This window comes from Cynara cardunculus (genome assembly GCF_001531365.2).
Source record: "Cynara cardunculus var. scolymus isolate 2C chromosome LG 1, CcrdV1, whole genome shotgun sequence".
In the NCBI taxonomy this organism is placed as follows: domain Eukaryota; kingdom Viridiplantae; phylum Streptophyta; class Magnoliopsida; order Asterales; family Asteraceae; genus Cynara; species Cynara cardunculus.
In genome coordinates, this window is record NC_037528.1 from 13,390,140 (window position 1) to 13,402,557 (window position 12,418).

Genomic DNA, 12,418 nt, shown 5'->3' on the forward strand with positions numbered 1-12,418 from the left:
CTTATTAACTATATATTTCAAGTAATTTACTAAACATAACCTAAATAAATAATTGAATAAAAGTATTTAAAACATTATTAATCATTTAAATTCATAAAGAAAAGTGGGAATGAAAATGAGAATGAGAATGTGAAAGAGATGGGATCTTCACACCCACGTGCTGCTTTTCTCCTAATCATTCACCCAACAAATATTCCTTCCAATCCAACTTTTAACTAATTAATTAATTCCTATCATTACTTATTATCATCTTCATTTAATTAGCCAATTTTTGTTTCATGCAATGCCATTGCCGGCCGGCTTCTTCTAAATGCGTCACTACATGACGGAGACAATGGTATTATGGTAAACACATCTGTGTGTCGTTGCCAGATTTTTGTTGTCGAATCTGACGTCTTATAGAAAAAGAACGGATGTGGTTTAGGGTTTTCAAATTATGAGGGAGAGAGGGAGAGTGTAACATTAAATATAATAGTGTTTTTTTTACAAAATTACCAAATCACGATTCTGTGATAAGTAAATCATTAAACAATTAATTTAAAATGAGTAACTTACATAAGACCTCACTAATCTCACAATTAATAATATAATTTTTTTATAAAAATAATAATTAATTATTTTGTTAGAACTCGATAATATCTTAATTATTTTTTAGATTTTAAAATGAAGTATTTATCTTCTATTTGATTATGTTTATCTGCAGCTAGTTACACGAATTCAAACATGAATTTTTAATAAGTTGTATTTATGCATAATTTATTTGTAATATTGAATTTTAAGTAATATAGATTAATATACAGTACTTCATGCATAAAAAATTGTTTTTAATAATTTTTATCAAATGCTTTATAATATAGTATAGATTCACAAATATTCTTTTATGTCATAATATTATTGTTATTAAGTCTTATTTTATTCATACCCAAAATAATTTATTAAAATATACATCAAATCGCATATTATATACTCTTTTCTTGAAATTTGAATGCTACTCAAAATAAATCGACACAAGCACACCACCTAGCGACCTAGGCTATGCTAGCCATGATCGCATATGAAATTTCAGCTTAGATACAAAAGTATTCACGATGTAGCCACACAATGTCAACATATCGCTTTTGAAGGATCCGGAAGGCAAAAAAATACTTGGTCACGATCACATACACGACCCTAAACTGTGTTCACAAATCACATAGGATAGCAATACCTTGAATAAAGATAGCATGCATCTTAATTATTTCATTGTAAGTGATAAACATGTGAAGCTCGTTACTTTTGTAAGGTGGACCATAACAATTGGCATGGTGCGAGGCACACATTCGACGCCCTGTTAACCCCCGTGGTGGCTATGAAAAGCAAGGTGCATGCCATGGCATCTTGATACGCTCATGCGCATTATGGTATGTGTTCTTTTAACACATGATTTTACTTTTTAAATTTTTTTTCACAATAGTTTGTTTTACTTTTTTTTTTCTGCGTTGTTATGAGCTTTTTCATAAAACATTTTATAAAATACATGTCTCAAACAGTCTTACAAACACAGTCTTGTTTTACATGATCTCAAGTCTACATATTAATATCAAATTAAATAAAATACATATTACAAGTATTGTAGTCCAAGCTGGAAAATTAAATAAGATATGTATTGCAATTATCATGTACTCCATGACAAAAAAAAAACACAAAAAATGGAAACAGAAAATTTTCTTGACTTGTTTAATATCTTTTACCACTTTGAAAACGACTAGTCTTATTTTTGTAAACAAAACAAAAAAAAACACTATATTAAATCAATCAAATGTTATAAATCAACAACCACATATTATTAACCATTTGTTTATTTAATATGTTTAAACATTTGAAGATGTGTGTAAAAGTATTGATCTTCTTTTAAACAACGTAAAACAAATATTAAACCAGTAGGATAAGGTACAAATAAAATTTGATACAGTAATTTTGTTATCAACTATAGAAAAACTACATGTTTATGTTTGTGCATGCGACATCAGGTCGCTTACAATTACGTGGGAAGTGAACTCGTGATATAAAAGGTGTGAGTTGCATCCGAGTTACGTGCATAAAGAGATAGGGGTAAGTAACATATGTTTATGTGCACAACTTGAAGCTAATCATTTGGATAAATAGCATAAATCATCAGAAGACCAGAGAAATTGCACGCAAAACACAACCAAAGAGTTTTAATGTGCATGACTCCCACTTTGTTTGCCCTATCGTTCTACTTCATTCATGTTCTTTAAAAATGATTTTTTTTGTTGCTAAATGATTCAATATACAAAGCCTCCTTCTCTATGTGTAGATGTACACTATTTCGTATTTACGTTGATAGTTAAACTCAATGTTCTAAAAAACACGTTATGGCACCGAGGCGCTACCTTGCCGCCACGTTAACTCCCTTGGCATGGATATAAGGCGTGGAGCTCGTTATGGCTTGTTACAGCACGCCATAATGCATTATGGCTTGATATGGCGTTACAAGGGATATAGCGTTATAAGGCGTAGGGAGAAATTTGAATGAGATTAAATGTAAATATAACTTTATAGTTTATATGGATCAAATACTTTGTATATTTGATATTATTTTTGTAAACTCTGTATATTTTGATGTCAAATTTATCAATAAAACAAAAACAAAACCACGAAACAAGGAAGGGTTTAAAGCCTCGATCATGGGATTATGATTTTCTGTTTTTAATGATTTCGAAATTAACAAAAAAAAATTCTATCTTTGCGATTATATGAATTCGTGTGCGGTTTTTTTAAGAGTACTTTAATGCATGGCTGTAGGATGGATTTGAAGCTTTCATGTATTTCTTTAAAATTAATATATTAAAGATTAGGTTTGTCCATCGGTTGACATCCATTGGATGTGAGGAAAAACCGAATTGATACAATCATCCATAGGATGTTGGATTTTGCCAACCGATCAAATCCGATTAACATTGGATAACCGATCCAAATCAAATTCAATGGATGAATGGATCGATTCAGTTTCATCCGTTGGATGCTTTTATTGGATATTCAATGGATGATCCGATGGGATCGGATGCATCCAGTGTGTTAATTCAATCCAATTATCTAATAATGATACAAATTAATTAATTATTTTCAATATGTGTTAAAACCAACACAAGGGAAGTAAAAAATTCAAAGCCTCACATAAAACAAATTTCAATTTCAGCGATTTGAAAAATAAATTAATTGGATGATAGTTGGATAAAGAAAATCGATTATGCGATGATACACATAATCGATCTCTTATTAGGTTATTAAAAATTTCTAGAGGAATGGGTCATGGAAGACTACGAGAAGAGAACCTGAAATGAAAAGTCAGATAGTGAAAGATGAACAAGAAGCCACAACTCAGGGCTCATTCATGCTTTGCCAATGACTGATGTTATTTTACTTAATATCCCAAGTTAGAGAGTAAGATCACAACTTTTCCTCCATTTAAGTGGTTCTCGCTTTTTCTTATTCTTGTTCTTAACTCCTCCACGGGGTAGTTCCCAATGTTTGGCACTTTCCATACTTGATGGGTGCAACATCAACAAATTCGCTCATGATCAAGTTACAACTTAAGATCTATATTATGTTAACTGTTCGTATTTCGCTCATTCCATCGGTATGCTCCCAAGTACTGTAATTGTGATCCGTTTGCCAGAACCAAGGGGTCTTTCTATGGAAACCTCCACGAACAATTGTCGTTTTTTGATGGGTTTCCCGCTTATGATTGAATGGACAACTGGATGGTATGTTGATCGGTTCGGTTCGACTCGGTTTTGGTCGGTTCTAGGCTGCCATCCGAGAACCGGCCGATCCAAATTAGATGTTGAAAATGTCAATTCGATCCGAACCAATTACAATTGGGTATCCAATTATGGTCAGTCGGTTCTAATTCGATTAGTCGGTTCCAATTGGATCGGTTAATTTCCTGCACACCCCTAATGAAGATGATAATCTCCATAATTAATACTCTCCACAATAAAAATGATTAATCAATCCCTCATAATTACAAAAAAATGAAAAATTATGATTGGTTGAATGAAGTTTGTACGGTTTGTACAAATAACATGGTTTGCAAAGTAAACCTTATATATATATTATATACAGATTTACCGCTTTAAACCACGTCTTAAAAGACGTCATGGCTTCCTCATCGTAATACCTGAATTTTACATTAAAAATTGCATCCTATTATTGTTTTATTATCCTTAGTGCCTCACTCTCTTAATTATATTGGCTGTTTCATAACATCATTGTGCAACTAGTGTTATATGGGTTTCTCGTCCAGCATTTTACACAGAATTAGGGGTTGGTTTATCAAACGTATATATTAGACTTGTCTTATCGAATAAATATGACAAAGATAAGAAATTTTACCCGATAAGAAGCAGTTAGTTGAGATATACATTTATCAACGATTCAATTTTATGGTAAAAAATGTTATCAAATAAGATAAGGATGGGGTTTCCAACGGGTAACCACGTAAGAATTTGGTTAATAATCATTTTTTTTATTAACCTGGACATTCAACCTGCTATGCGAGCCGATTAATCCCAGAGCGACTATCTGTTTTGTAGATAGCCCGGAGTCATCGCATTTGAACATCCGTGGCCATAAGAGGATTTTTATTTTTTCTTAAATTTTTACCTTGATCTGTAGAGCCAAACTCAAACCAATCGTTTACCAACTTTGTGGTTGTTAATAATCATTTAGTTATGCATAGTTTAGTTGCATTAACCAACAACTCAGTTACAAACGTTATTAGATACTAATTGAGAAGGTTAGCACCTAGAAATCTAATTTATTATGTAAAATTCAAATTGCTAGACATCGACCTAGATGACATGTACTTAAAACACATTCTCTCTCTCTCTCTCTCTTTCTCTCAACCACGGAGAGAATCCACATGAGAGTCAGCATATGCTTTCCGGCATTCAAACACGTGTTCGTAGCTTACACGGCAAGGCGTCAGTTGTATTCTTAACTTGTCCATTCACCTGCAACTCCCAACTCCGGCATCTGCAAAACCACCACCCCTTCCATTCCTGATTCCTCCTCTCCATTGCGTAAACGGTGTACTCCTTTTTAAATAAATTATCAATTTAAATGTGCTGTGCATGCCTAGTTTATTTCACTAATAATCTCGATTAATTCCAGTTTACATTCAACAGGAAGAGATCACGGTAAAATTACGCAAAAGTAATTAAAAATTAAATAAAATCTAAGCGACTACCTACCAATTAACCACGCCAAATCATATTTTTTACTGCTCTTCCTTCTTCGTTTTAGGTTCGGGACTGTCGGTAACCAGAAAATTTTCTTCAATTCCAGTCGGTCTCCGACCGTACTTCAGGACGCACAGTGACATATACCATCATAAATCAGATCTTGAGTGGAGGAATTTAAAATTAGAATTAAACCTAACTAGCTTAATTGCTAGTTGTGAACATAGATCTTAAGTTAGAAATAAAAACTGTAATCTTCGACCTTTGTTTCTGAATTTTGGAGAAATAATTCTTCAAAACAGTCGTGTTTTATTATTCATTGATCATCTTCATCTTCATTTTTGTGGCTTTAGTTGAATCCACTCGAACCGACCTTTCAAAGGAATATCATTTACAATGTCGTAATTATACCTGCAAATGACAGCATTTCAGCTAATTGTATTTGATTTTCTTGGAGTAAATAGCTTAATTATATTTTACTCACTTATCTCTAAAACGTTTGTGGAGGTCTTTCTGTGCAGCCGCAAAAAATTCTTCGAGTTCTGCTGCAGGTGGCATCTTCTCGGCCGGCAGCACTGTACGGCGAGAATTAATCATTACCGACGACGACTGCTTTACTGTAGTTGAGTCCAGTTCACCTAATTTCGCCTTAAACTCGCTCGACGGTATGCTGAAAGAACGAGCCATCAAAGTCAAAAGAAGAGAGAGGTGGGAGGAAGCGAGCCGAGCTAGTTTCAGGTTTAGATTGTTCCACGGGAAGTTATCACGGGCGACGTTTTGATTCACTTATATTCCTTTTTCAAAATTTGAAAGAATAAAAATGAAAGTAAAAGGTTGAAACATATATACATAAATGAGCACATTGAATAGTCATTAATTGAAAACCTTTCACTTCTGTCTAATTTATATCTCGCAACGGTTTCAATTTCAACATGACTTTCCTCCTGCAAAATCGAAACGGAAAAACAATCAATATTCGAAACTGTTAAATCAAATAAGAACTTGATGTGATGAATACAGACAGCAAAGATATGAGGATAACTAAACATGAGCGATTGAAACAGTCTAATTACTCAGAATAAAGAAGACTCTTCATACATTACCTCCAGATCTGAAACTTTCAGCTTCTCCGTTGATCCGGTACTAGAGCAACAAGACGCTGGAACGCCACTGGATCTAAGGCTTGCGGATGAATCTCCAGAATCATCTAGATCTTGTTCCGGTGCCGAGTTGACGTAATTCTCGCGAACAAAAGTATTAGTTTGCACAAACGTCGACGAAGGCGACCTCAATTTTCCATTACCGATCTTCCTTCTCTTCACTGCTCCCAAATTATCAGCGGCCTCCTCTCCCACAATCGGCATGGCCCGAGCTCTAGTCCTGACTCCTACCTGTGTAAACTCCATTACCACAACCACACCAACTGAAAATCCTACACTCCACTCCCGTACCTACTTACATTCCTCATTTTACGTATGATCCGCTGGTACGTCAGTTGTTCAATTTTAGAAGAAAATCACCTGTGGTTTTCCTGTTGTTTTCCTCTTGGGAGAATGGAGACGATGACGACGGCGACACGGCTAATGCCAGGGATTCCGTTAATTGATAGCTTCTTATCACTCGTGTGGTCCTCACTTTCACGCGCACACACACACCCTCTCCCTACCTCCGTCCCCCACACCTTCCGTTAATTGATATTCTTTATTTCACACTCATTCCAGATTCACATTTATGCTACCAAATTTAATTGAGATATGAGTTACGGTAAAAATATTCAGTTTTTTGGATGAGTTATCTTTTTAATTTAACTTTGTTTTCTTGGACAGTAAATTTAACTACCTTGATTACTTTCAACTACAATCAAATTTTTTTAATAAATTTTTTTAAAATCAATTTTATAATATTTATGTAGTTTTAATCACTTTCGAATTTGTTAAACTTTCAGTAATTATAATAAAAAAAAGTAAATAAAATGGTTTAATGTAGATAAAGGTGGTGGTGAATATGGTACGACGTTTTTTTCTTTCCTCAATACCGTGTAGCAACCAACTAAATTGGTATCAATTTTTCTCGATTGGTACACGTTGGTACGGTTTTATATCAAGATCTCAAAAGTTAAAAAGGTAAAATTTGAAATTCATTAACATAAGTAACTAAGGGGGTGTTTGGGATTGCTTATTTTTGTTGTTTTTTGACTTATTTCAGTCTGGTAATGGTGATAAGTTAAAAGCTAGTGTTTGGATGAAAAAAAATAAAACTGCTTATACCGGTGTCAAACCGGTAATAAGCAGTTTTTGATAAGTTAAACCTTCCCGACTTATGAAAAACTGCTTATTACCAGTTTACCATTTTAACGTTGTTTTATTAATGTTTGTTAATTATTAATCTTATTGATATAAATTTGTGTCAAGTATATTATTATAAATGATAAAAAATAAATTTTTACATGTTAAAAAATCAAATAAGTTAACAAGTCAATAATATGGAAGATTGTCCTTTTTGGCCATTTTACATATATAAGCAAAATTTACCAAACACTAAAACACAACTTATCAGCTTATTGCTTTTTGGTACTGCTATAAGTTAATCCAAACACTTTTTACAAAACTCCGGTTTGACACCACATAAGTTAATAAGCAYTTTTACAAAAAAAAAAAACATAAGTTGTTTTAAATAAGCAATCCCAAACACCCCCTAAATCAATAAGGTTACAAACTTAAAATGCCAACACACACAGATTGGTAGATTACATATATATATATATATATATATATATATATATATATATGTAGTTCCATATAGAAATAAGATAATATAATTAAATCACAGTCAAAAATCAAACCTCAAGAGTAGCGGTACCGAGGAATGAGGATCGAGATCGATTGCATATTTGTGTGGTCGTATATTCGTATAAAGGTGTGGACTGTGTGGTTGTATGGTTGTTGAACGATGAAAACTTGAAACGTGGATTCTTTATGAAGTTAGTATTATGATACGAACCAATTTAATCAGTACCAATTTAGTTGGTACCGATTAAATTGGTACGGTTAGCAATGCAATATTCTGTTCTCACCTTCTTATTATAATTTGTATTCTTAGGATAATCTATGTTATTTAAGTTAATATTATAATTAAATATATATTTTTATTCTTTAATTTAGTTTTAAGGTTTATACTAGTGTTGTATACTACTTACGTTTTAAGTTTCTGCTCGTCGTTAGATGGTGCCACGTGTTCACGTTCACCGGTGATAGCCGGTAAACATCCCAATGGAATGCGGGAGGATTCATGCCGTACCTGATGCCACTTATCGTGCGCTTATAGTCACACGTATACATTTTCATCGAATCTCATTTTGTTAGGATTTCGTTTTCAACAAGTTTTATTCTACAATTACCATATTGTCCCTGGGAAAACTTACTTTATCTACCAACTTTTTGCATAGTATCATGGGAAAAAGTCTACATGTAGTTGATTTTATCATAAATATATTAATTTGTTAAAAAAATATTATTATATTATAAAGTATTTGATAAAAAAGTTTAAAAATCATTTTTTATAAAATATTGTTTATTAATAGATATTAAATAATTCAAGATTACAAATAAATTTGTGTTAATATAACTTATTAAAACTTTATGTTTAAATTCATGTAACTAACTATAGATAACTAGTTGTGTACCCGTGCAATGCGACGGGATGTAAAAAACTCATTCAGATTTATTCAATTTTGAGAAATCAACTTCTATCTAGATGTAATAAATCCTACTGCAGTTGTACCTAATTTAGATTCAAATATACATCCATCCAAAATATTAATTTTAGTAACTTCTACAATTATTCATTAAAAAACAAATCTCTTATATAAATTGTGTATATAAACAAACCTTTTTGCTATTGTAAATATGGTTGTAATGAATAAGATTCAGAGTAACAACACAACCCTGCTCAACAATAAATCTTCTCATCAATCCTTTCTAAAGGCTAAATATCCAAAAAAAATTACAAGCATTGAAAGGGCCCTGTTTTAGATAAAACTTTTGGAGCACTCCTAATGCAATTCATTTTATATTCAAAATGATTAAAAATTACAAAATAATACATGACATAAAATTACAAAAAAAATTCGTCTACCCAAAATATATTTGCAGTAGACTTTCGAATGAGACTTAATTTGACCTCGTGTTACATCTTTCAAAACTCAATTAAAATGAGTAACATCCTATTACATTTCAAATGATTTCCAGATATTGTCTGAGCATGTGCATTCCCATAAGACATCATGAAGTAGTTGCCAAAGTTTTAAGTTGTAGAAAGAGCGAACAACTTATAAATGTGGACTGGAGTTCACAATTCTCAGTACCCTATAAACTTCAAATGGATCTGCAAGAGTTTACATATTAGAAACATGATGTTCATTATCTATTCCTATAGTCATCAACAAAGAAAGTGATGCTGTTAGCGACCAAAAACTCCAACAAACAAAAGTCACTTGAGTCATCCATCTAGGACAAATTTAGTTTAATTTCAATAGAAAAAATAAAAAAGAAAAGAAATATGCAATTGCGTACCTCCACTTTTGGCTATTTGAGTCATCTGTCAAGAATTCACCAAAGACCCAATACACCATGTCGCAATTCAATGAGAACTCGCTAGCAAAACCCTAGAGCCTACAGATTGGAAGAAATATGAAATAAGCACAAGAACAAAGACACACACAGTTAAGTAATTACTTCTTTATTCTTAATCTCACATGTTTGCTTGTCAGTAAATTTTTCAGAAAATATATCAAATGCAACTACAGTTTTGTACACCTCCGACTCTAGATGATACTTGTCAGGGCTGCCAACTTGAGTAGTGGATCTATATTGGACAATCACCAAAAGTAAAAGTAAGAGCATGTGAGTTACAACACATTTCCAATCTATTTAAGCCATCAAGCCTGAAAGGATAATAAGATCAACATATGCATCTAATGAATCCAATAAGTCGGTAACAATGGACAATATATGGATAAAAGATTCATATTTTTTAGCACAATACAAGAATCTACTCATTGGTAATTCGGCATGAGAAGCCATCAGACTGAAACCCAATTTCTAATAAGAAGCTAAATCAACTCTTTCTAAGTAAAGTTGCAGTTGTTTCTGAAAGAACCCTCACATGAATCAATCAACAACAAATATGATGGGAACTGATGAATATGATGGGAACCGAAGCGATCCAATCATCCATTGGATGTTGGATTTTTCTAAACGAACCAATCCAGTCCAATGGATGATTGGATCAGTTCGGTTCCATCTATTGGATATTCTTATTAGATATCCATTGGATTGGATAGATCCAACCAATATTAATCGGATTGGATAGATGTGACATCCAATGGACGATCTGATTGGATCCATCCAATGTTATAAATCCTATTTACAATAATTGCTATTTATATATTTCAAAATACTTAATTTCATCCATTCAATCACTAAAAACATACAATTACCATTGTAAAGTCTCACCCATACATATTGGGAAGTGGTAGATAGCAACATTAAGCTACTAAAATCCAAATAATAGAAATATTTCTCTGTCTTCAACCAACATTTCTACAACTTCAGTGCTTAGTTCATACTTCTAGAGCAATGACCCATCAATTGATGAATCCCGTATAGGGTGAATCCTAAATCAAATTATGAAGCATGAAAAAAAGGTATGATGGGAACCAAAACGAAGTAGTTGATTACATGAAGATGCCTTAAATGAAACAAGTAAAAAATCTTGCCGCAACCACTGGGACATAGCAGTTTCATATAGTAAATAAGGGCCTGCGGATGTGACAGAAATGATTTTTCGATCATCACCAAGACTACAAAACGTTCAAGGGAGCAAAGAGCCAGGGGAACATTTAGGACCCAAGGCGATATACTTGATAGTTAATAATGATAATACATTAAATGATAGTAAATGACTGATGAAACTATGATAGTTCTTTATAGTTAAATTAATAATGTGCCTATTTAAGTGATGCAAAATGCACATCTATGAAGTAATCCAGTACAACAACACAAGCATGAAACTTGTCATATGGAGATAATCAAACTTACAAAGGATTATATTACAGAGTTATCATTCTAGAAGCCTGTGCAAAGTAAAATGAAAGCAGGCCACTGAATCTCGCTTAACCTGTGCAAAGTTATCATATTAAACAGTTATCATTATAGTCTCCAAAGATGAAAGTAGATGTGGAGCATTAACTTAGTCAAATACAAATCAAAACCTAAAGTTCTACTCCTAATATTATACATGAAACAGTTTTCATAATAGATCTGAAAAAAGGTCGAAATGCGTCGATTAATATTGATTCTCAGTTTTCATAATCATCTTTCCTTCTATGTTCAGCCACCAAAATAAAAAAAGAAATTTATTGATTATGAACCCTAGCTCAATATAGCCCAAAATTAAAAGGAAGACTTATGATGATAGATGAAAATTCAAACCTGTTTTCGATGGAGAAGCAGATGGAAGCAGTTCGATCGAGAATAAGATGGAAGTCGTTTGATTGAGAAGAAGGTGGGAGCTGTAAATCGAGAAGTAGAATGGAGAAAGAATGGAAATTCGACTGGGAATCTGGGATTTGGGAGAAAGAATAGAGCGGGACCGGGTTTGGGAAATCAATGGATTCAGGAGCCGAATAATAACAGGGATTCAGGCGTCAAATAAGAACAGAGATTCAGGCGTCGAGTAAGAACAGGGGTTTGGGAAATCAATGAATGTAGAGAACCCTAACGTTAAAATAAAAAAAACCTTTACCTGAGATGGAGCGATGGACAATCAAATCCGAAGAAGAATGTAGAAAACCCTAACATTGTAATCATATAACTCCAGTAGAGAAGTAGGGATCGATAGAACAAACCTTGATAAGCAGTGATGATTTCGAGAACTTGAATCGCCTCTACTAATCTGGATCTCAACCATGGATCTGGGAGGCGGAACTGAAAAGAATGAACTCGTTGCCTTGGGAGAAGGAAGCGACGTTTTGGGAGGCAGAATCGATTTCTTGGGAGCGGACATTACTTAGGGAGTATACTAGGGGTGTTCGCGGTCTGGTTTGGGCGGTTTAACCCCTTAAACCACAAACCAAACCGTAATGGCGGTTTATAAAATTTTCAAACCGAGCG

The 12,418-nt window shown here is 33.2% G+C and overlaps 1 protein-coding gene across 1 annotated transcript; it reads right to left on the reverse strand.

Annotated features, from left to right (window-relative positions):
- Window positions 1–4,776: 4,776 nt before the first annotated feature.
- Window positions 4,777–6,902, reverse strand: LOC112521486 (cyclin-dependent kinase inhibitor 7-like). Its single transcript, XM_025130379.1, has 4 exons — window positions 6,350–6,902; window positions 6,132–6,190; window positions 5,731–5,916; window positions 4,777–5,657 (listed from the first exon to the last, which is right to left on the reverse strand). Exons 1-4 carry the CDS (start codon window positions 6,650–6,652, stop codon window positions 5,582–5,584), a joined length of 624 nt encoding a protein of 207 aa, XP_024986147.1. The 5' UTR covers window positions 6,653–6,902; the 3' UTR covers window positions 4,777–5,581.
- Window positions 6,903–12,418: the final 5,516 nt, after the last annotated feature.

Excerpts from the sequence above, each read along its gene's own strand:
- LOC112521486 (XM_025130379.1), bottom strand. The coding sequence starts at position 6,652 with ATGGAGTTTACACAGGTAGGAGTCAGGACTAGAGCTCGGGCCATGCCG. Across the intron at positions 6,191-6,349 it reads TGAAAGTTTCAGATCTGGAG|GAGGAAAGTCATGTTGAAAT; the intron begins GTAATGTATGAA and ends TCGATTTTGCAG. Across the intron at positions 5,917-6,131 it reads AAATTAGACAGAAGTGAAAG|CATACCGTCGAGCGAGTTTA; the intron begins GTTTTCAATTAA and ends TCGTTCTTTCAG.